Source organism: Phoca vitulina, unplaced genomic scaffold (assembly GCF_004348235.1).
Source record: "Phoca vitulina isolate PV1807 unplaced genomic scaffold, GSC_HSeal_1.0 scaffold2, whole genome shotgun sequence".
NCBI lineage: Eukaryota > Metazoa > Chordata > Mammalia > Carnivora > Phocidae > Phoca > Phoca vitulina.
Genome location: NW_022589705.1, coordinates 95,658,758 through 95,683,534, shown reverse-complemented (window position 1 = coordinate 95,683,534; position 24,777 = coordinate 95,658,758). Strand labels below are relative to the sequence as shown.

Below are 24,777 nucleotides of genomic sequence, written 5' to 3'. Positions count from 1 at the left end.
TATGCATAAAAAACCAAAGTAATGATAAAATGAACCCCAGAATAGACCAGAAGTAATCCTGGCACCTTTACATTCCCTCTAAGGACAGTCTTACTCTCTCCATCCCTTTTGGAATCTTGAAAGTTGAACAACGTGGTACCTGGAGAGTAAGTGGAAACTGGGGTCATTGTGTGGCTCAGTGGTTCTCCACGGAGGCAAATTTGGCTTCCCAGGGGACATTCAGCAATGTCTAGAGACATTTCTGATTGTTACCATTCTAAGATGCTACTGGCTTTTAGTAGTAGAGACCACGATGCTTCTAACTATCCTACAATGCCTGGGGCAGCCCTCCATAGCAAAGGAATATCCAACCCCAAAGGCCTGCAGTTGTAAGGTTGAGAAGCTGTGTTTAAGCCTGGCTTGCATCCAGGACATTCCCATGGTGCTTTGCTCCAAGGGGGGAGGGGAGAGAGGAAGATGAATTCCCAACTAGATGGGATTGGAAGCTGGGAAACACAGGACCAGGCATCACCTCTCTTTCCCTTCTCCCACAGAACTTTCCTTTGCCTTTGCAGACAAATATTTCACTCTGCCTTATTCCACATGAGTGCCCCCGGGAGAATGTAAGCATTTGGGGAGCAGGCTCCTGTTCATTTGTCCCTGTCTCCATGCCAGCACTCACACAGCAGGTACCCCATAAATGTGGGCTGGAAGGAGAGAGGGGTGGGAGGCAATATCTGGGACTGAGAAGAGAGGAAAAGGATTTAGAGGCCAAGGCCCTCAAGGCAAACCTTGGCTGGTGCTGAGATCAGCTGGTTTTTAGCTAGGGAACAAAGACATTCAAGAGTTGGTCAGAGAGAGTCAAAGGTTTTGCTGGAGAAATTGAACCTGACCGTTCCAACCAAGCCAAAGGGTCCCCTGACAAAAGAAGGTGGGAAGGAGAGATGAGAAGGTGGGAAGGTCAGAGGAGGCAGCCCCAAGTACAGGTGCAAGACGAACAGGGCTGAAGAAGGTGGAGTGAGGGGGGGGGAGAGAGAAAGAACTGAGGAAGGTCACAGAGTCAGAAATGGAGACTGTCGATGTTCGGTCTCGTGACGGGAAGAGCAGGGCCAGGAGCGGAGAGATGCAAAAGAACAGGCGAGGCCACGGAGCCCTGATTGGAGGCTGGAGAACGGAGGGAGCAGGGCGGGGACCATCCAAGGGAAAGTGAGCATCTCATGGGGGTGGCCACAGGGAGAGGGGCCACTGGTCTGAGGGCAGCCAAGGGCACTGGGAGGACCACCGAGGCAGGCACCGGCGAGCCCCAGGGCCCCTCCATTCCATAGGAGCAGACCACAGCAGGAGGATCTGGTCACTGCCACCTGTCAGCACCAGCAGAACTTACACTGGGGGCTGCAGTCTCAGAGGCTGGGAGGTTTCCCTTCCCCCTGGAGACATTTGCTAAGCCAGGTGCCAGCATGAGAAGGTGGCAAGAGAGGCTGCGGGTCATGCTTTGCTGCCAATCTCCAATATTAAAATTGCTGGAAGCCCTGGTCAACCCTATCCTGGCAGCATTGCTCACTAGAGATACTCCCCTCAAAGTTAATAAGAAGCTGAGAAATTAATTTCCTGCCAGGTGCCTCTGCCCGGCAGTGACAGCTTCACACTCTCCATCATCTGGGTGTATTTAAGTAACAAGGAGAGAGGCGGGGGGTGGGGGGGTGCCAAGTGCTGTGCTGGCCCTTCTGGAAATTTACTGGATAAGGGATGGGAAAGTCTGTGCAACCAGAGCAGAGCAGGGCTGTCCTGCAACACAGCCTGACCGTGGGACCATCACTTCTGAGAAGGTCACTTTGATTTTGCACCTGGCCTTTGTACATTGCAAAATTCCAGGCACCAGCGCAGCTCCACAGCATCCTGGCCCCCGCCTCTGGAGAGACTATGCTAAGGACAAGACAAGGCATCCTCTCAGGGGTGACCTTGCATGACATTGGAGTAGCTTCAAACCTTTGGTTTTGCAGAAACCACAGTCAAATGGGGGGACTTACTTGCCTCCAAAGGCACGGTAAAACTGACCCGTTTCAGCTCGTGAGCCTAGAGGTATGGAGGGCAGAGGGCACGGAGACTGGTGTGTTTGTGAGGTCATTGACCAATGACCCAGTGGCTACTACTTGCTGGGAACTGTGTTGGGGGCTCTATGGTGTTTTCTCACTTGACCCCCACAATGGCCCCGTCAGGTGGGCGTGATGACCCTTGTTTTGGAGGGGAGGGATAAGAAATGGGCTGAGTAACTCGGCCAAGATCACACCGTGTTTAACGTGGCCCAGGTGGGGCCTGAGCCAAAGTCCGATTCCAAGTCCAAGTTCTTCCCATCATCTGGCTGCCGGCAAGATAACAGATGGATGCTCTGTTTCTATCTTCTCTTAGTTCCAAAGTTAGTACCCGCTACGGAACACAGCTGACTTAATTATAACCCATCTTTTATGCCTTCATTCAACAAATGGCCAACAAAACAGATTGTTTTTTCAGAACAAACCTTAAACAAGTTAAACTTTGGTAACTTTCTCACGAGTGGGTAAAACGGCATGTTTCACCTCGTGCTGAATCTTGGCTGCCACTGGAAGCCTTTCCCGGTGATTTCTTCTTAAAAAGGGCAGGTTTTCTTCCACTGAGACCCTGAGTCTTGAGTTCAAGGGGGAGGTTCATTTAACACTGACGTGTTCTTGGACTGTTTCACGTGTTCGTCAAATACTTACCCAGCCTGGCTCCAGGCCAGGCACCGGGCTGACGCTGGACAAGCAGACGGATGCAGAGCCACCGCCACGGAGGGTGACCCTCACCGGCCCCGGCGTTCTGCTCTCTGGTGGACCTTCCATTTCTTCTGCTCATGGCTTTTTTCCTGAATGTCCCCAGGAGCGAGGTGGGGGTGGGTTGACCAATGCTGCCCTAAGCTCTTCCTTCACACCTGCCTGTGTCTGAACCCTTACTTCCCCCTGATCTTCCCCGGGCTGGATTCTTATTCCAGACTCAGTTCAAGGTCTCCTCCTCAGAGGCTTTCCCCGAGTTCCATGGCTAAACTCCGCTTCACGCCCACCTCAAGCACCCATCGCCCAGTCTTTTTATACTCCTGCACCGAGCCCTTCCAAAATCACCTTCTCCTTTCTCCAAATCTGCCTGGTTTGTCTTTTCCATGCTCTTTGAGAACAACTTCATCTTACTCACCATAGACTCTGAACCTAGACCAAGTCCCTGGCATGTCATGGTTATGAGTGGATACCTATTGAATGAATGAGTGGGTGAATGAATGAAGTGAGTTCTACCATCACCCCCACTCTGCAGAGAGGAAGCTGTTCCTCCAAGAGGCTGGGTATCCCACCCAGGAGCACCCAGCTGGTGAGTGGTGAGCTAGGACCCCCCAGCCCTCTCTCAAGGGAACTAAGAGAAAAGAAAGCCTTGTCTTCAGGGGGCTCCGAGCACTTACACCCTGTCTCCTCCACAGCGAGGGAAGCATAACGAAAGAGCTAAGAAAGGCACCGTGCTCCAGTGAGTCTAAAGCCCTCCATCAGAAGAGGTATTTTTTCAGCTCTTACCTTTCAGCTTCCCCGTACCCAGCAGCTTTTTCCGAAAGGAGCTACCGGCTCATTTTACCGACAGCCACTAGAATTAATTGCCGACCCTGGGTAGCTAACTTCTCTTAACAGCTCCATGGCAACAGTGGTTCGCAAATGCCGGCAAGTGTTTTTCTAAAGGGACTCTGCCCCTTACACAAAATAGAACATTTTGAGCAAAATTTAAACACAGTTTTTGAACGGCCCTGTTCTGATTTCTTCACACTTCACAAATGCTTGCTTTGCAAACATGGGTGTCCCAGTTACCCTGGGCTGGTGCCAAGGCCCTCGGCCCAGCGTCTGTCTTCTCAGCTTCAAGGCAGCCGTGGTGAGACCTAAAAACAAACAAGGAGAGAGAGCTGTGGGCCTCATAGCTGAGGGGCGTGTGTGAGTGTGTGTGTGTGCATGGAGAGTCTAATCAGCTCAAACGCAGAGGACCCAGAACTGCCCATGCAGCTTCATTCACTCTGCCTTGGCGATGGCGGGAGGGAGGAAGGGTTGGTGGGTAGGAGGAGAAGGTGGTGGGTAGATGGAGGGTATACAATCCGCCAACAGGCCGACACACTCGCTTTCCTCCAAAGGCACAGCCCAGCCCCCAGCGAGCGGTCCATCCTGGGTGCCCCCCCTTGCCCACCACCCCCAAGGCAGATGTGGTCAACCAGCCGTTGATTCAACCAGTACTTGTTGGCCGTCTCCCGAGGAATGAATTTCCTTCTGACGTAGACTCCAGGATCAGAAAGCCTGGGGTCTGAAGGAGGAATGTAGACCTGAGCCCAAACCTCAGTGAAAGAAAATGATGCGAGTGCCGAAGGCTGCTTGGGGAGTTTGGGGAGAATGCAGTTATCTGGGGTTGGGAGTGTCCAAGGAAGCTTCAAGGACAATGTGGCATCGGAGCTGGGTCTGGACAAGCAGGTGGGATGGGGACTGGCGGAGATGGGGTGGAGGGAGCAGCGTAGGCAGAGGTTGGGTGGTCCCAAGGACCGAGCCAGGAATGTGAGGAGGGTGCGTGGAGGTGTAGGCAGAAGAGATCTGGCCCATTGTGGAAGACTGTTATCTTGGTGGGTTGAATTCACGGAAAATGAGGAGTCCTGGAAGGCCAGCAGCAGGTCGCTCCATCGGAGCTGGGACTTGGGAAAATGGGTCCGAGAGTCAGATGGGACCCATGAGAAGGCCAGTGCCAGTGGTGTGGGTGAGGTGATGAGGACCAGACTGGGGCAATGGCCTTGGGAACAGAGAGAAAGCCTCACCGTTCCCACATTTCTGCCCTCCTTCCATTCTGCTGACATCAGCCATGCCTTAGTGAGTGCCTCGAGAGCCGTGGCCATGTGATCCCTCTGGAATTTCCCGTTCTGCCCCCACCTGCAAATGTGGGTGTTGCTCTCCAAGCACAACGCTTGGAGATGCCCCGGGGAGGCTGGAGGACGGCCAGTCTCTCTGTCGCGCCATCTGAAGAGGAGTAGGGTCATCCTTTCCCTGTGGCCACAGCAAACCCGCTGCCCCCACCAGTGCCTCTGGCACCTGCCAGGAGAGGGGGACATTTGGAGGAGGCATCAGAGTGGGTGGGCTCACCCTCCTCTGCCATTGGCAAGGGGCCAGCATGGGGCAGCCCAGCGCTCAGCCCGCAGTATGCAGCCATGGAGACCAGGCCTTGACCAGCGTTGGTATTCAGGATGTCAAGCCCTGCCCGTTTGGGGGACGGGCCAGCGTCGCCTGCAAGGGCACGGGCTCTGGGGAAGGGGCGGGCCTGCCGCAGCCACTCTGCAAAGGAGACGTTCCCCGGATTTGCCTGTGTCATTAGTGCGGCAAGCTCCGTTATTACCCAGGGAGGCTTACAGGTTATCAGCCAACTCCAGGAGCCACTGGAGAAAGGAGGAAGATAAAGAGGGATTTAAAAAGAAAATAACAAAAAGAAAAACTGTAATTTCTAATCCAAACCTCGCCCTGCAGTGGCTTTGTTAACCCCCAGTCACTCTTTCAAGACATAAACTGTTGAGTGCTACAATTACTTCAGTGATTACACTTTATCTTGTCCTACCAAGGTATTAAAGAGGAACTGGGGAACACATTAAAAAAACATACAGCCCAATTTAATCACGATTCCCTCTAAAACAATTGCTAGAATCTCACCGTTACAGTTGCCGGAGCATAAAAATCCTATAGATGCTTGGTGGGCCAGGCACAACTCATCCTCTGCTCCCTCCATGCTCAGCCCGTTTGTCAGTCAAGGGAGAGCCTTCGGGGTTTATGTCTTTAACAGGACTTAGTGGAGGGGCTCCCCAGATGCTACGCCAGAGCAGAGGGAGGGTGGCCCAGGTTCCAGCCACCCAGACTTCCCTGCTTCGAGCACCTGCCCCACCATCACTACCACCAGGCAGAGGCTGACCTGAAAGCATGAGCTCCGAGAGCGAAGCACAGTGCCCCCGTCCAGCTCACTGGGGATCTCAGGAGCCTATTCATGGTCAAGATTGCAAAGAAGGGCATTGGCCGGGAAACCAGCCGCATTGTGAATGCCACATGGGGTGAACATCCGCCTGTTCTGCCCTGCTGTACTTTCTGCAAAGCAAGGGAAATGAAATCATTGCTTTGGGTTGGTTCTGAAAACCAGGAGGGGACAAAAGTAGGAAGCCAGCAGGGGGTGGGGAGTTGGGTATGGCTGCCTGACCTCACTTTCACCCTCTCCACTGGGTGACATTAGAAGTCACAGCCTCTCTTGGCTCAGTGTTCCCAACTGGAAAGGGAAGAGGATAGATAAGTTGGCCTGGACAACCCCTAAGTTTCTTCCCACCTCAGTCATCCTCTGTTCCAAGAGGAATACACAGAAGATTCCAGGAGGCCCATGATTTGCAGGATCCTTAAGGATCTTTCATGCACAAATTAAAGTATATAAAGCATCCAGATGAGGAGGTAAGCAATAATTCTTAGAGAAGAATTTGGAAGCCCTGAGGTCATCTGGCATGGGTTTTATCTGGCTGAGGACTGCAGACGACCCCCTTGGCCAGGGAGAACCACACACGTTCTCACCATGTGACAGGATGTGGCCGGGGTGGGTGTCTCCCTGAATTCATGGACACTTAAATTACAGAATATTTCTTGAGAAATGTAGTTTTTGTTTTCTTCCAGCACTTGGAAGATAGTCAAGAATTGCTTCTGAGATCCTATTTTCATGATTGGACAAGAATGACCCATGTTTAGCTCATCAAAACCTCTCTGAGGGCTTGAGTATCTGTCCACTGGCGTTCATGATGCTTCCTCGGTGTCAGAGAAGAATTTCTTAACCTTGCCTCGATGGGCTCCTGTCTTAGGGAATCACACCTCCCAAATAAGAAATGTCTGAATCAACTTGGTTTCACTCCACACACAAGTGCTGTGAGATCTTGGGGACAGGTGGTCAGTAGCAATACCGAGGGATGAAGTCACACGGGTCTGAGAGGCGATCACGATAATACCTGGCTGCTTCAATGTGTTCAAACGCTTATCTCATTTCGTCTTCACTACCTCATGCGGTAGGTAGCAGTATTCCCCGCCTTTTACAGGTGAGAAAACTGAGGCACAGAGATGGGCTTGCCCAAGGTCCACAGCTGGGAAGTAGCAGAACCCAGACTTGAACCCCGGCAGGTGTAACCAAAGCACATGTCACTGTCACCTTTAGCATCACATAGACCTGGGTTCAAGGTGGCACTCTGGCAGGAGACCTGATTCTTTTCACTTCATGTTCCTGGTGTGTAAAGTAGAGATAATGATAGGAAGTCCTTACCTCGTGGGGTCCTGGCGAGGATTAAATGAGCTAAGGCCTGTGAAGCACTTAGCACCCAGCACTGGAGCGTATGAGTGCTGGATAAATGGTAGCTCTCAGCGATCACAGTGACTGTAGTTGCTGTCGGAACCAGAGGACAGTCTAAACGGTAGAGTGGAGAGAGGAGTGGCTTAGCAAAAGGAAGACATATCTGTTTAGGAGTTAAGGTTCTTGTTTAGTTGATGCAACAGAAAATTCAACTTGAACTGGCTTCAGGATAAAAGAAAATTTGGGGCTTTGAGTTACTGAAAAGTCTTGAGGTGTCTGGCTTCAGGCATGATTGGATCAAGGAGCCTCCAATCAATAACATGGAGGTTTGGTGTCTCCTTCCCTCAGCTCTACCTCCATGTTGGCTTCCTTCTTGGACTCCATGCCCTGGTGGCAAGAGATGGCTTCCAGCAGCATGAAGCTTCATCCTCCCAGGCTCAGGTCCAGCAGAAAAGAGCATCCCTACCCCCTAGAGGCTCCAGCCAAGTCCAGGGATTAGCTCTGATTGCCTCTGGTTGGGACTCATGGCCAGTCATCATGGCCCAGAGAATGCAGGGCTCTAGTCGGCCAGCCTAAGTCACATGCCCCCTCCCTGGACTGAGTCCGAGAGAGATGGTTCGCTCCCTAAAGTACATTTGGATACTTTTATCACAAGAACACCAATGCAGTAGAGTCATGTTCAGCTCTGCCTCCCATTAGCCCTGGAGCTCTGATCAGATCATGTGGCACCTCTCCGTCCGAGGGGGCTCATGTGGCCAGTGGGGACTGTGGCACATGCTCGGCTTCCTCCAGAGCTCTTGTGAAGAGCAGATGGACAGGAAAGGCTCCAGAGCACGTCAGATGCCTGGATGATTGTTTGGTGCCATTGTCATCTGATGGGGTTGACTCACTGCCTAATGGGGCACGGTGCTGAGCAGAGACACCAGCCCTGGGAGCGAGACTGAGGCACATGTCCTTGGAGAGGAAGGACAGGGAGGGGAGGGCAATGGGCTTGGCTTCTAGTCTTCCAGGAGCCCACAGCCAAGTCTCAGCCAGAGGCTGATGAGAAGGGGATCATGTGGCCCACGGATGTGGCTCCTGGGAGGGGAGAGCTGTGAGGAGTAGGGACTGCAGCCCCCAAGACCTGAGTACCAAGCATCCATGCTGCTAGCCCTGAGGCTTCCCCCTCGGTCCCCACTGGGCCAGGGCCTCAAACCCTGAGCAGGACCCTTTCCCTAGAGTTCTGCATCTCAGCAAAAGGTCCAAGGCGTCTTACCTCAGGGCTGGCTAGAGGGACTCTTGCTGTGACCTTTAATAAATCAAAAATGAGTTCAAGGTGAGTGCCGGAGAAAAACCAACAATCTCATTCAAGCTCAGGCTCTGCCAGCTACAGGGTGACAGCCCCCTGCATCCCTGGCAGGTGCCCTGCAAGTGGGAAATGACATGCAGAGGCTGAGCACCTCAGCCTGTCATCCAGGATTCCTGGATCCCACCCGGGGGGTGCCCCCCAGATCTGGGTCCCAGAGAGAGATGACCCCCAACATCCTGACCTCCTTCCACAACCCTTTACAGATCAGCCACCCAGGAACTAATATCACCCATTAAAAAAATCTATTTCTACTTTTCAGCCCATGTCCCCCCTTGGGATAATGAGTCTCGTAGGTTAACTGCCCGTTAACTGCCCGCTGTGCAGAGTTTGTTTGTGCGAAAATTACCGTCCTGAGCTCCAAGGGGAACCCTTATTCTTAGCATTTGGGGATCTGGTGAAAAAGCACACATTCACCTTCTCCCCTTTCTGACCTGAAACACGTAAATTGCATTTCCTCTTGGCTTTTGTCTTTCTGGCCAGAAAAATCCTTATCTTGGTGTCCCCGTGGCCACTGCCCTTCCTCCATCAGTAGCCCCCTGCCCTCCCTGCACTCACTAGTCCAGATGACGGTTTGTAATAAGCCTTTGCTACTCTGACTCTAGCTCCCGGGTGCGCCCAGCTCACCAGGCTTTGTCCTTTGGTCCCAGCGACGACTTTGGACACTGGCATCCGTGAACCCCAGTGGTCTCCCTGGGTTTGCCGAGGGCACCGGGCCCTCCCGCTTCCACAGCCAATTTGTTTTACTCTTCCCCAGCGCACCGCCTTGCGCGCCGCCCACAATGGGCTCCGTCTGTCGCTCTGCACCCACTAATTAAACCCCGCCAGAGCCTCTCAGGACCCATCTCAAACTTCGGGCACTTTATGGGCACTTCGTCACCCATAAAAGTTTAGCGTCATCTGCAAATGAGATTTTATTGGGCATTCCTTCCCTTAGGTCATTTGTAACGACTTTAAATAAGGCCAGGCCTGGCCCCGCGCCACCGTGAACCTCAAGGCTTCCGAGCGTGCGTCCGGAAAGCTGCCCACACGCCCCCCACCCCGCCCAGGTGCGCTCGGCAGCAGGTCTGGCGGCCTGGTGAAGCGTTCTCCACCACGGTGGTCGTGCAGGACGGCTTGACCTTCTAGGGGGCCTTTGAGTCAAACCTCCTCAGAGGCTTCCGGAAGGTTGGGACAGGTGGCCTACCTGGCACCTCTCGAAGCCCACGCGTCCTTACGTGCGCGGGCATGGGGGGGTGGGGGGGTGACCCCGCTTCCCGCCAGCACCTCCCGGTGTCCCGGAGGTGGCCGGGGCCGTGCCAGGCGCGGGTTCCCGCATCACCTGCAGGCTGGAGCGGGCAGCGCGGGCCGGCAGCTCAGCGAGCACGGCTCCCGGAACTCCGCGCCAGGTGGAAATTGTTTAAGTCTATTCCCGAGACTGGAAAACTCTGGTAATTGTGTAATAACAACGGCAGCGGCGGCACTCGGCAATTACCCAGGGTTTTCATCTTCAGACCACTTTACCCACATTAACTAATTAAGCCTCCCAGCCTCCCTCCAAGCGGGGAAGGACCGCGGCCCCATACGCCCCGTGGTGCGGGTGGCTTGATGACGGCAGCCCGGCAGAAGGGGCGCAGGGGCTCCCCCAGAGCGGCCGGCCTCTGCCCCCACGTGGAGCAGGAGAGGAGGCCCCCTGTGGGCCCTCCCCACTGGGCATCACCCCAAGGTCCCCCCGCCCTGCGGGGCCCGAGCTGGGGAGCAGGGAGGCTGTCTGTGTCCCAGCCACTGGGGCAGAGGCGAGGTCTGGCTCCAGGGGACTGCGCCACCCACTGGCTTCACCTATTCACCTCTTCACCTCCAGAGCCGCTCTTTCTGTTCCTTCTCTCCCGCCTTTCTCTGTTTTGGGGCCTTTAGCCACCCCCAACTTTGGGGACCTGGGTCTGCCCCCATTCGCCAAGTGCTCCGCTCCCGGCTGTCTCCCTGCCCCATCTCACACCCCTGCCTGAACACGGGGCGTGTCCTGTGGAGGCTCTTGATGTGGAGACCGGGAATCTGCTGCCTCGGCCCTGCCCGGAGAAGCCAGGACTTCCAGCCCCAGCCCTGTTGCCCTCAGCTCCCAGCGCCCTGCATGACCCGCCCAGGCTCCCTCGACTTGTCTGTGCTCTGGGGCAGACGCCACCTGGGCAGCTGCTGCCCGGGGCACTGAGGCTGGACCCACAGCTGTCCATCCCCCCGCCCCGGCTCTGGCCAGTCCCCTTGGAGCCCCAGGGACCAGGCGGAGGGGAGGCGTGGGACTCGGGGCTGGGTTGAGTTACAGCATCCTGAGCACTGAGAGTCTCCATCCCTGGAAGGCGTAACAGTAGCACCGGCAACTGTGGGTTGTTGAAGGGACTAAGTGAGGGGTCGCCAGTGGGGCTTGAAGGTGGGGTCCGGCATGCAGCTGACGCTCAGAAAGCGATCTTTGCAAATAGAGGTACCCACTGGGAGGTGTGTGCTGGGGGTACGGGCACGTTCCTCCCCCCGCTCCCTCGCCGCCCGAGGAGCAGCGAGGATGTAAAATGTGGCAGCGGAGAAGAGAGAGCTGGAAGGGGGGTAGCAGCCTGCAGGAGACCTAGGCAGCCGGGCCCACCCGCCCTGGCCCTCCCCAGGGAGCACAGTTCCTGTGTGTCCTCCAGCCGGCACGACCCTCAGCCTGCCTGCTGGCAGCCCTCAGTGGGGAACCGAGGGGAGAGAACTGGAGCCTGCCCAGGGTCCCATGACTGGTCTCGCTTCCGATGGGGCCATGGCTTTATCCAGAGCAGAGGAGAGAGGCCAGGCTGCCCCGGGCAGCTGGAGCGCAGGCAAGAGGATTTTTCTCTGCCTTGCAGCGCGGTGACACCCACAGCCCTGAGCCGCCTGGTATCATCATTTATTCATTCCCTAATAAATCCTGCCCTTCTTTCTGCCAGCTTTGCACTCCTGTTTTATGGGCATCTACCCCATTTATGAAGCACCCAGGTATAGGGAAGGCTCTGCCTCTTAGGATCAGGCTTGTGGGGCTTTCGGGATCTGCATAAATGGGGCTCCCATGACAGAGGCAATAATAGAATAGGCTTGAGCTGAGTTACTCTCTGTCCCCCTCCCCGGGCCGGCCGTGCGCCGGGCCCACCCCCGCACCCCAGCGGCAAGTGGGGAGGTGTATGGCACTATTACATGCTATTATGACTTTCTGGGTAATGTATACATTTTCACTATCACACAGCCTCTCTCCTTCATTTTTCATGAGAACTGGCACGAGATTAATGACTGAGCCACAGAAGAAACGGAACGCCATGCCACTCTGATTTATCGACCACTTAGCGTTGATGAAGCTGCAAACAAGAGTCAAACAGATGTTGCAGCTGCATTTTTCTTTATCAAAACCAACAGCTTTTTGCATTTTTAACCACTTCTTGCACTGCTGTCCTGCTTCCTCCGCAGAAGGGGGCGCTGGCTGTGGGCCTCCTCCTTCCCAGGGAGGGGAGGAGCCCGGGCCGGGGCTGGGGGGAGCCCCTGGCGTCCAGCAGTGGACAAATCCAGCGGTGGCCAAGAGGAGGACGTGACATGCCCCCCCCCGAGGCTCTGCCTCTGGGCAAGTCAGGGCCCCGAGTGGGGCCTCTGGTGGAGAGCTCACTGCTGCACCTTCAGTGCATTCCAGAGCCTGTTACACACCTGGGGCTGGGCTCTGCATGCAGCAGGTGCGGGCTCAGCTCCCCCCGCGCACTGGAATGTCCCCCCGCCTCTTGAACCCATAGCAGATTACTGAACCCCCATTCAAATCAGCAGTGTCGGTGGCCTTGCTTGTGAGTACTGGCCGTGGGTCAGGCCCACCCTGAGCTCCTTATGGCCTTGCCTCTCTCCCAGCCAGGTCAAAGCCAGTCACAGTCCTCCCCCATGCTAAAGGGCAGACACGGAGGCTCAGGAGGGTCAAGTGCTTGAGCACGCTGGAGCACCCACCCCTGGGCCCTACCCTGGACCTCTCGGAGCTGGGAGGCATAGGAGCTGTGGGGCTCTGGCTGCAGGTTGGAAGTCGGAGGTCTCTGGGGACTGGGAGAAGGTTTAGTACCCCGTCCCAGGCTCTGTGCCACTCATCGTGGCTGCCACCAGCTTGGGCTCGTCTGCTGTGCCTCCTGGTCTGTTTTCCTCTTTCCTTCCTCCTTCCCTCCTCTGCCTCTCCCTCTTGCCTCCAGCCCTGGCCTGAGGTCCAGTCCTCCATGCAGGGTAAGTCCGGTTCTCCCGGGCAGGGTCTCTGCTAGGGAAGCCTGTGGGCGCCATCGGAGAGACACGGCCCACCTCCACCTGCCGCTCTCCCAGGCTGTTTGCTGCACCCACTCACCCCGGGCACGAGGGTCCAGAAAACCCTAGTTACCCCAGGGGCCACTGCAGATTAATCTGGATCACAAGTGCTACTCCTGGCGCCCTGGCTGCTGCCCACCCCAGCCACTGAGCGCCCACACGGTGGTGGCCACCGGCCCAGGGGGAGCAGGGATTCTTTCTTGACTAAAGCAGTCTCCCTCTCTCAAATTTCATCACCAGTCATTAAGAAGATTAAATGGGAAGCCATGCTTTTTCCCCACGGCTGGGCCAGCATCTCCCACCTGCCTCTCCCCACAGGACCCCAGTGGCCCAGGGCACCCAGGTCAGGAGGGACGAGCCCACGACTGAAGGGGACACACAGTCCCCCACCTCACCCCCCCTCTGCTCCAGTCTTCCCGAAAGGAAGTCCCACCCCGGGTAAGGGGAGGAACTTTGGCCATGGCAACCAGGAAGGGGAGAGCCATGTGGACAGGGCACCAAATCAGGGCAGGGATTCCTCAGAAACGCGGTGGTCAGATGAAAGCAGCTCAAATGTCACATGAGCCTTGGGCCGGGCCAGGGATGGTGGCTGGGGGAAAGGGGGCACTTCTTGGGCATCTGAAACCTCAACGCCCCAGAGACCCAAGGAACTGGGGGTGGGAGGCTGTCTTCCAGCAGCTGCTGACAGTCATTTCCTTTGGCTTTGAACTCTATCAATGGTTCCCAAACTGTGTTCCAGAGAACACTAGGGTCCCAAGAGGCACTCAGGCTGACATTCAAATAAGCTTGGAAAGCCTGTTTACTGCAACACGAATGAGGCTATCCTCCTAAGCAGGGTGTCGGAAAGACTGACAAATCCTGCCGTAAAGGAGCCTGTGTGACTTTGGCAAAGCATCCCCTTTCCGGAACATTCCTAACCCCTCCTGTGCTTTTGGACGTAAAGGTCCTTGACTTGTTCTCCCTAGACTTCCCTTTGTCCCCGAGGGTCAGGTGAAATATGCCATTTGGAAAAGGTATCTTAGGAGACCAACTAACTCTGGCCCCCAGGACACACGCTTCCACCACCTTCAGCCTCCATACGCGTCTCTGCCCCGCAGAGTCCTGGCAGTCCGGAACTAGGTCGACCAACAAATCCAAACCTCACATTTTCAGATAAAAACTGGGGTGGCACTGGGTCAAGGGGCCAGCTTAGCCTCCCACCAAGGAGCTAAGGGCTCCTGGGCCCCCTCAGGTGCTGCCACCCCACTTCCAAGAGGACAGACACCTCCTCCTTCTCCTCCTCCTCCTGAGTCTGTATGTCCCTCAGGAAGACACACTGGGGGTCTCCTGGGTGCCCAATGCTGAGTCACCAGGGAAGAGACAGCTGTCCCCATGCTGCCTCCCCCAGTGAGGTCGGCTGCCTGGCAGGCTCATTGGCCCGTGCCCCAAGGGCCGCTCAGCTGTCCTGCACCCTCGGCACTCGGCAGGTGCTGGCCCTGGGCTTGGGGAGCCAGCCACCGCAGGAGCCTAGCCAGCAGGGCTCATACATTGGCTGGGAAGACAGGCCAAGCAGTAGGTGCTCAGAGCTCAGAAATGGGGGTGAGAGCCAAACAGGAAGTGGTGAGGGGTGCTGGGACAGCAGGAGTGGGGTACCTATTCCATGGGGTCTCAGAGTGAGGTGTGCACGCGGAGGTGGTGGTGAGGTTTGCAGGCCCTGTGGGACAGACGGAGCACACCAGCTGGAGAAGGGCTCAGGAGAGAACAGGCCGTCTGGGGAATGGCAGTGTCCAGGTGGGTGGGCCAAGGGGAGTGTGAGACCAGGGGAGAAACAGATGGTTGTCCCATAACCATGTCAGGAACGTGAGCTCCCTTTGAAGGGCCAGGGAGGCTGGCCCAATTCACAGGATCATGGCTGCTGGCCTGAGATAATGGGTGGGGAGGGAGGCCAGAGCAGAAATGAGGAGGCCAGGGACGGTCCTTGCGGCAGAGGTGAGGGCCCAGGGAGTGGAGGGACAGAGTGGGTGGGAGGAATGACAGAACTTGTTTGGACTGGCTCTGGAGGGGGAGGGAGTGAGAAGAAAGAATGACGTGTACAGCTGGGGGAGGGCAGGGCCCGGGTGGGCCGGGCGGGCCTTGGGGACATCAGGCTCGGCCCTGCGAGCCAGGGGTACTTTGGAAGCCCTAGCAAGGGCTGTCAACGGGCAGTCGGACAGATGAGCCTGAGCCAAGCAGAGAGGTGGGGCTGGGGAGAGAAAGCTGGAATCCGCACCGCACTGTGGTTGTTAAGGCCGCGAAGCCACATGAGGTCACTGAGAAAGGAGAAGGACAAGGACCCCGCTGGGAGGCGTAGAGGAAGGGGAGTCTCCATGCGCTCAGAGGAGAATCAGGACAGAGGGGCTGCCGCAGAGAGGGAGTGTGTTTTAAGTGGATAAACTGCCTGCTAGCTTCACTCTGGTCATTCTGTCGGAAAAATGTCAGAGTTTGGTTTGGTTTGGGGCCTGGTCTGGTGGCGCGTGGGAGTTAGAAGAGCGGGACGTCTTCCTGTCCAGAGGGGACTTCACACCTCTCAGGGGCCCTGTGGGGGCTGTTTCCACCTGCACATGCGGAGCTCAAGGCACCAAAAGGAAGGATGGATCACCTAGTCCGTTGCACTTTCCAAAATGTTCTGGAACGTCTCTGAGACTCTTACTTATTCTCAGCCACAGCCCATCCCCACAGGGCTCCCTCCTCTAGGCCTTTGGTACCAGGCCGGGCCTCCTGGACATTCAGGGGGCTCATCTTCAAGGGTCATGCTCTCTTTGTGGGGGTCGGCCTCTAGTGTGCTCACAGGAGTCCCGTCGCCCAGGGAGGAGCCTCTGGACAGGATGTCGTGTGCCCCCCGACCTGTAAGACCGGACCTGGGTGGTAAACCCCAGGAAACATGCAAGCGGCCCGGGGAAGACAAAGGCAAGCTGGCTGCACAACCATCCAGAATCCAGAGTCCTGGCGGGTCTGCTGGGGTGCGTCCTGGGCCGGGTCCCCCCCGGAGCTGGGCACAGGCGAGCACCTCTCCAGCCCCTGAGCAGCCCTCAGCCAGGATCCGACACCCTTATGAACGTTCCACGAAGCTGATGCAGTGGGACTCTCTGGCTATTATATTTTTCCACCAAAAACACCCAATAAAATACACAACTAATGAATAAAATCATCGTGTTGCCAAGAAGCAATGTGTGCCCCAAATTTCCAAAAATACTTCAATCACTCTGTGTCTTAAAACCAGCCCCAGCCAGGAAGTCATCACTTAAAATTCAGCTCAGGCGTTTCAGACGCAGGATCCCCAGGCCCTAGGATGAAATCTGTGCTGAGGACACAGACCATGATGCTGTCTGCTCCTGCAGTCCCTAACCCCAAGCCCAGACTCCTTGAACCTTCCGGGGCTGGCACCTTCCCCCCAAGCGTATCAAGGCCACCGAGCAGCCCAGGCCCAGAGCAAAGCTTCCATGCTGGGCATATTCCCCGATTCAACAGGAACAGTGGTAGATCTAGAATCCCTAAAAAAGTAGTTACAGATGTGGGGCACACAGGCCACTGGCTCTGTGAACCCCTGAAATGCAGTGTTGATGTGCCTTGGGTAGTTTCTGAAGCTAGACTTGGAATATCCACAGCCCTCATCCAATTCTCAAAGAGGCCTTAGAGACAGACAAGGGTAAGGACCAGCCTTGCCTCTTAGCCTCCTAGGAGTCGGAAAGACCGCTCTGCCCTCTGTAGACCCAGAAACCTGAAGCCACATGTCGGCAGAACACAGGCCTGGGAAGCCTAAGGATGGGGAGTCCTGAGACAGCCCAATTCAATTCTACAAACACGAAATTGAGCACCGATCATTGCCAGGCACTGTCCCTGTGGTGGAGGAGGTCAAGGAGGCGGAGGCCCACAGACTGTGAAGACACAAACCTCCATCCTGCTATGGTGGATGTACGGAGGGCAGGGTATCAGGGAAGACTTCCTGGAGGAGGAGGCGATCCTTGTGCCTGTCCTCAGAGACTAGATGGAAGCTGGTTATACAGAAATGCAGCTAGGCCCTGAAGAAGGGACAGAGCTTCCTGAAACTTTGGGTGCACGGTGAACGTGGCCCTGTGCTCCCCAAGCTCCTGCCTGCCCTCCCACCGCCTTGACCCCCGACAGCCTCCCCAAGCACCCAGGCTGAGCTTGGTGGGGCAGGAAACTGCAACCCTTTTATCTCCCAGGCGGCTGACATCCTGGCTCCTTCCCGCAGGGCCGGGCTCCTGCTCGGGGCTGGGATCAGAGGAAGCCCCCAGGGAGGGCCTGGGGAGCCTGCAGCCCTTTGATCCTTCCTCTGTTGTCTTGCTCAGTGGCTGGTGCTGCCACCTGGCCAGGCACAGGCTCAGGAAGGAGCCCCCAGCCCAGACGCAACCCTGGGGAGGCCAGTGTGTCTGTAGGAAGAACTCAGAGCAGGGCCTTGGGTGTATCAACCCGTTTCTCCTTGGCTCCCCCATCCGTGCGATGAGCAGAACATGTCTACCCAACCCACCTACTCCTTGGGCATATTGCAAAGATAAAGTGAAATGTGAGGTGGGAAAGCACTTAGGCCAAGCAAAAAGAGGGCACCAGATGTCTTGGCAGGCCCTGAATTTGGAGTCCGAACCTTGGCTTCCAGCCCAGGCTCTGTCCCCCGCCATCCAGCTTTACCACAGTCCGCTGGTTGTAGACGGAGGGCGCTCTGCCCGGCCCAGCCCGCCTCCCTGGCTAGCCCGGGCACCACATACGATAATGGCTGGAAAGTGCTCTGAGAAGAATAAAGTACCATGCAGATGTCAGGGATTATCAGTATTATTAAGGAGCATGATTACCGCAATCCAGAAAAGCTGCCATTAACGAGAAGGCTCCTGTTCGTGTTGATTTAATTTCCTGGTTAACTGAGCGTTGGCAAGAAAAAAAAAACTGTGTTTCAACCCTTATTGAAAATCTTTTTAAATTATGCCAGTCTACTTTCTTGCACTGGTCATGGTGTAGTGTTGGGTCTTTATTTATGAACGCATTGATTGATTCACATAGTCATTTATTACTCTTGCTCTGACCGTATCCCAAAAGGCAACTGTAGGCCCAGCCTCCTCCGAGCCGGCGGTCCTCGCGCCCTCCCAGGACTTGCCGGGGGTATCACTAAGAAAAAGCAGAGAACACAGGTCTGGGGAAAAGCCTGGGGTGGAACCTTCTAACGGGCTGTATCCCCAGCTCCCTGGGGCATGTTAATATATTGCCACAGGTTTCCTTATGGTTTAAGCAATGCTTTCTGATTGGGGTAGAAGGTGTTTCTGGATTTACCCAGATACACTCTAAAGTGTTACGAATGGGGTGTTGGGGTTTTTTTTGTTCTTTTTTTTTTTTTTAACAAACTAGTCAGGCCTGATGTGGCCAAGTAAATGGCCTTGCATTCTGGAGGGCCACAGAAAGCCATGGAAGGCCGAGGGTCTTTGCAGGGAAGCTGCTGTCCCACCAGATACCCTCGGTAGGTCGCTGCCAGCGCTGGTGGCTGGGCAGAAAGGCTCGGAGGGCGTTTTGAATTGATTCTCATGGGAAGCGGCTGACCCATTTCCATAGAACCATCTGGGGACAAAATGAAGTCTTCACACAGAGAGTTCTTTCTGTTCTAAAGGCTTCCCAGGACGAGCGTCCAGAGGCTCTGAGCCACAGCTGCGTCCTGGGTGTTGCTCAGAAGTGACACGCTAATGGGGCTGTTTGTCCCGGGAGAAGCCCGCGGGCTGAAGGGCAGAGGGGCATCCGGCCCTTAGAAGTGGGGTGCCTTACACTCCGGGAACTCCGTTTCCCCCAGGGAGGCAGGGGGTGATGATGCTTGTGTGGGGGACGCCCCGCGAGCTGTGATGAGGAACTGCACGGAGCAGGGGCCAGAGCTCCTGGGCAGCTGTTGGCATAAAGTCCCAGATGTCGGACTAGCGATATGTCGGGCCTCATGTGTGGTCCTTAGTTACACACAAATCAGCCCATGTGGTTCTCAGTTGGGGGTGAACTTTGTCCCTCAGGGGACAATGGGTAATGGCTGGAGACACTTCTAGTTGTCACAGCTGGGAAAGGGGCAGAGTTTACTAGCATCCCATGGGCAGAAGCCAGTGCCCAGAGTAGCCCCACACCAGAGAATGATCTGGTTCCAGATGTCAGCAGTGCCAGGGTTGAGAAAGCCTGGTGTAGGGACGCTCAGCCTGTCTGCACCTGCTGGGGGGGTCCCCTTGGATGGGCTCCATGCCTCCCTCATGCTGCCAGTCTCTGTACTCTCCCTGCAGAACCCCGACATCGTCCTGGTGCACTATCTGAACGTCCCGGCCATCGAGGACTGCGGTAAGCCATGCGGCCCCATCCTCTGCTCCATCAACACCGACAAGAAGGAGTGGGCAAAATGGACGAAAGAGGAGCTCATCGGGCAGCTGAAACCCATGTGTGAGTAGCCCTGGCCCACCTGGCCCAGGGTCCCATGCTGGAGGCCAGGCCAGCACCGTGTGGGCGGGTCAGAGGTCCTCTGTGGCCATCCAGCTTGGATGACAGTGACCATAGCTTTTCTAAGGGTCACCCCCACCCTACTCTCACTTGATCCTCTGAGCCCCCTATACGGTAGCCAGAGCACAGAACATCAGGAACTGCGGGCCCATGTTGCAGATGACAGCAGTGAGGATCAGAGGCACCAGGCCATGTCAGTGAGGAGCGGAGCTGAAAGAGCCCGGCGCTGCCGTCGCGTGGGCCGCAGACGGGAGAGCAGCCGAGGTCCGGGGACAGTGAGGCCTGGAGACAGAGGAGGGGCTGGCCAGAGCTGGCCCACCTCCAGCCCCCAGCCCATCTGCTCCTGGACGGGGGGCTGGCTCCGGCTCTGGCTCCCAGACTGGGTGGCATGCAGATGACCAGAATTAGCTGGATTTCATTTTGCCGGCAAAGTGATGTTCTCTGAAGCATCTGTCAGGTGCAGATCACTGAATGCAGGACGCCGAGTGAGTCTGGAGAGCTGGGCATGGCTGGTGCCTCGCTTCCACGGGCAGCCGCTGGGGGCTCTCGGTGGTCTCTCCTGCTGCCTGACTCCGAAGGAACAGACGCAGGTCTGCCAGACCCGAGAAGACCCATCCAGTGCACAGAGGCCAGGGTTCCAGAACATCGATCTCTGAGGCTCAGTGCAAAGACATGTCATCAAACAGAACCTCAGAGAAGGGGTCCCCAGGTCCCTCAGAGCCCGTGCCATCCTTGGAAGCGGGGCTGTAGGGAAGAAGCTGATGGACACCATATATAGAGAGCAGCTGAAATGTCCTTTCCTGGGGGGCCATAAGTGTCCTGTCACTGGGAGTATCCAAGCTGAGGCCTGTTGGCACCCACAGTGACCAGCTCATCCTGAGAGTCCCTTAGTGCTCAGATTGGGGGATTACCCCCCCATTCCCAAGGTTAGGGGTTTAGGGACAGGAAGGAAAAAGGGGTCTGGGTGGGAAGGGAGACCCCTAATAGGCCAATGGCCCAGCCGCCCCAGGGCTGGGCCCTGAGACTGAGCCATCCTCCTGAGCCAGGTCCTGGTAGGGAGGTCCAGTGATCTTGGCCTCGCTGCTCCTGCTGCCAGGAATCTAGAACCAGGAGGCCCAGGGCCTTTCAGGCTCAGGCTGTGTCCCGTGGAATCCTTCTTAACTGCAGGTGTGACACACCCATCTTGTTTAAACCCCCCGGTGTCCCCAGGGTGGCTCACTCTCCCCTGTCCTCATCTGCTTACCCCACCTCATCCCTCTGCCCTCTTCTGCAGGCCCTGCCCCACTACGGGCTTCCCGCTGCCCCACCCCCCCAAGCACGCCCAGCTTCCCAGGACCTGCAGGGCGACATCAGACCAAAGTTAGCTGACCATGTTTCACCAGTGGGGCCCCTCTAGCCTCTTCAGTACTCTGCAGAGCACCCAGAAACTTGGAAGACATTGCAGCTAATCCCCAGGAAGCTTTCCTGTTCTCCGCCATTCCTTAGAGCCCTGTACAGTGCTGGGCACATGCACATTGGTGGGATGGTTGAGTGGAAAGTGTCTGCGCCCAGCTTTGGTCCACTCCCCACGGGGGCCTGAGCAATGGACAAAGACCCCCAGTGTCCAGGCCCTGGGAGCCAGGGCTGCTCGGTGGTCCCCTCCAACGCCAGGCTAGGGGTCTGGGGAGCCAGGGCAACGGCACCACGGTTCCTGGTCTCAGACTGGCCTGCCCACCCCTTCCAGTTCAGTACCGAGGTGGGGTCTAAATTACTTGACGTTGGGTTTCCTCCCCCAGGGTCTGTTCACGCGTCCTCCTCGGCAGAGCCTTGGCGGGGCCTGAGCGATGGCTCTGGTAACAGTGGGTGCCAACACCACCTGGGCAGGGCAGGGCAGCCCGAGCCGGGGAAAACAGGAGGTGGGCACATCCTGGGTCTGTGACGGCTTCACTGTGTGACCTCAGGCCAGTCGCTCACGCTCTGCACCCCAGTCCCCTTCTATAAGGTGAAAGAAAGAATCCAGAGTCTTTGCACCAAGATCCATAGGACCCAGCCAGATCCTCTGGAGGCCTCTGCAGACCCAGGTCCAATGCGCTGGGGCCACGATTTCACCCCATTTCCAAGGAAGTTCTGGAGACCGTGTTAGCCAGAGGATAGCCCAAAGGCAAAGATGCCTTTCACGGTGGCCTCCATGGTCAGAGCCTCGGGCCTGGGTCCTCCCAGATACCGCTTAAGCGCACACAGAGGGCCCTTCTCCTGGAAGCCACCCATGGCCACTGTCCTCATTCTTGTATTCTATTTGCTCCCTTTTTCTCTCCTTGCCTCTACCTCCCCACAATTCACGCGTCCACAATACACCCCCCCCCCCATGCAGGAGCCTCCTCATGTCAGACAGGAATGCCACCTCCCTAGGGGCAGGGGGATTAAGCTCCATGAACCCTAGGGGGTACCATCCAGACCTGAGTCAGCCTCTGATGCTTAACTGGAGGAAACCGTGAATGCCTGCTCAGAAGTCTGCAGTGCATCGAGAAAATTATGTAAATCTACAACAAACTCCCCCAAATCTAATAACGCTTGGCGCGCTGGTGTGTCTGGGGGCGGGGAGCGAGTGTGCACGTGTGTGCATGGCTCTGGTTAGAGACGTGCGGCCTGGAAGTCAGGCTCCAGCGGAAGCTCTCCAGGCGATGAGTCTTGGAACACACACAGGGCACCAGCTAACGGGGCTCCGGAAAGCAGAGGTGCACGGGGGCCAAGAAGCCATCAGATCTGGTTCCAAAATCAGGCGTGCCACCCAGCGCTGGAGCCAAACACATTAGCTTCATCACATTTTCACATAAATCACATTCCTTCAAAGACTTCACAGTTTGAGTTCCTGATGTTTCCAAATTTCTCTGCCCCACAGCAGAGCTGTCAGTGGTTCAGTCGAAATGTTGTGCTTGTTGGTGGTGAAGGGAAACTCAGACCCGCAGCCCTTGCCTCACCTGTTGCAAGACGGGGGGACTCCTTGTTCTTGAGCCTGGGGAATCTCACAAATGCTGGCTTCTAAGCCAAATGGATTCTGAGAACCCTACCGTGATGCTCGCAATTGTGCCGTTTGGTCTCACGGGGGCTTCCCTTCAATCTGCCATCTGAGGGAGGCCTTTACAGAATTTAAAAAAAAAAAAAAAAATGAAGACGGCGGAAAAATTAAGATATCTGGTTGGAATTCCCGATGTGTTTCCAAAGATGCTTCCTATCTTTTGCAATCCCTTCCGTGGCAGTTAGAATATGGGTGCTGCTGTGACAAAGACCAAAAGAACAGTGGCTTTAATAAAAAGAGAAGGATATTTCATGCTCACATAGTAGTTCAAGGTTGACATGGCAGCCCCAGAGTGTCGGGGATCAGCCACCTGGGCTCCTTGGGCTGATTGCTCTACCATCCCTAGGACACTGCTCTCTTTTTTGTGGTCCAAAATGGCTGCTCTAGCTCCTGCCGGTGGGAAGCAGGGAAGACAAAGCGGAGGGCAAGCTTCTTCCTTTCAAGAACAGGGCCCAGAGGTTGTACACAATACTTCCACTCCTATGTCGTAGGGCAGAATTTGGTCATATGGTTACCCTTGATTGCAAAGGAGTCTGGGAAGTGTAGTCTCATGCTAAGCCCTACCACCCTAACTTACTTTGGGGAATAGGGTTCCATGTGTGAGTCATTCAGAGCCAAGTGGAGCTGAGCTCAGCCTGGGGTGTCCCTGTGGGGCCTCAACTGAGAATCACTTGTCTTAGGTCAGAGTCTGAGCATGATTGTCTCAGGCCCGATCTGAGGGTTGGAGTTTATAGAATTCAAGTGAATGTGATCTACAGCTCAGTATGTCTCATCCTGGAACTTCTGGGGTCTGTTCCCGTGCAGCCGGTCTGAGAGCACCAGCTTTGGACCAGCAAAGTGCCATAGTGTGAGCAAGGGACCAGGCAGGTGGGGTTCTGTCATCCCGGGTCAATCTGAGTGGAGAAGAATGCCAGGGAGCTCTGCGCCACAGTCCTGGTGGTGGGAAACATACTCAGTGATCCTTGGCTGCCCAGAACCACAGTGGCTCTGAACCGCCGTGCCCCGGACCTTCCACTCTTGGCTCTACTTGAGCCTGCAGGAAGTCAGATGGGGCCCTTGGAGGGATCCCCTCCTCTAAGCATCCGTGGCTTTCTGCCTGGCCCCATTCCTTGGCAGCCTGGGAGGGGACAGGCATGCCAGCCACTTCCCAGCTAGCAGTAGAAGAGGTGATGCCATCCAGAGTGAGGGATGAGGGCATGAATTTTAAGCTGTGTTCACAGCCCTTCCCGGAAAGGGATCGTGCCCCAGCTGTCCCGCCCAGGGGCTCCCCTTGGAGCACGCTGGCTGACCAGGTGGTCCTGCATCGCTGAGCAAGGCCGGGCCTTCCTGCTGACCTCGGTGGCCCCAGAGATCATCTGGCGGTTCCACTGGCTCCCTCTGGGCTTGGCTCTGCTCGGACTGCCTTCCCAGGGTCCCGAGACCTGTGGGTGGGAAAACAGGAGGGCTGGCTGGGGAGCCTGCTTAGCCCCACGCAGGGAACCCCACATTGCTGGAAGTAGCTGACGTGGCAGAGAGGCTGGAGGGGAGTGGGCTCATCAGCAGGCACCATGTGTCCCAGGAGCTCCTCAGCCACCCCCACTTGAGGCCAACGGAACCCTCAGTGACCAGAGCCCCCCACCCCTTTCTCGCCGTCTGAACTGCCCAGCCCCTGCAGTACCCAAGGCTTGCTAGTATGGTCAATGCATCTGTTGTTTTCTCATAATTTTCCAGACAAAGACCAAAGACCCAGTAAGAGGGGCTGTGTTTATTTGTTTTGCTTTTTTGCTTAGATTGTAATCCTGGTGATTATAGAATATCAAGAAGTAAAATCAACAAAGGCTTTCCTTTCCGGCCCTGCGCGGAACCCCGTTCCTGGTCGATTAGCGCCACCTGGTGGCCGGTAGCCGCAGGGCGGCTCAGAGGTGTGAGCCCTCTGCAGGAGCCGGACTCTCTCCCTGGCCGGGGTCCGCAGCAGCGGGGGGATGTGGGGCACTGGGCCACCCCTGCCTGTGGACCTGGGGTCTGGGATGTGGTGAGAGGCCATCAGGGGCCTGCTCTGGGATTCTGGAGCCCTGGGCTTGGGCTGGGGCTGGAACAAGCAGAAGGGGGCCCCAGAGAGAGGCCCATCTGCTACCTTTCCTCTCCGACTCAGTCTGTCCTGATCAGACATCAGCCGGCTGTGCAAGACCAAGGGGCTGCAGCGCCAGCCTGACAAGGAAGGCATCTCCCAAGTCTTGGCCAGAGTCTGTGGGTGGTAAGAGGCAGTTAGCAAAGC

The 24,777-nt window shown here is 56.2% G+C and overlaps 1 protein-coding gene across 11 annotated transcripts in view; it reads left to right on the top strand.

Moving 5' to 3' along the window:
- Window positions 1-24,777, top strand: part of CAMTA1 (calmodulin binding transcription activator 1) — an 842,290-nt gene that overhangs the window by 719,116 nt on the left and 98,397 nt on the right. For all 11 annotated transcript variants that reach the window (XM_032394548.1, XM_032394539.1, XM_032394577.1 and 8 more), the window contains one exon: window positions 19,258-19,411. In XM_032394548.1, the coding sequence (XP_032250439.1) occupies window positions 19,258-19,411 (154 nt within the window). The remainder of the gene's footprint in view (window positions 1-19,257; window positions 19,412-24,777) is intronic.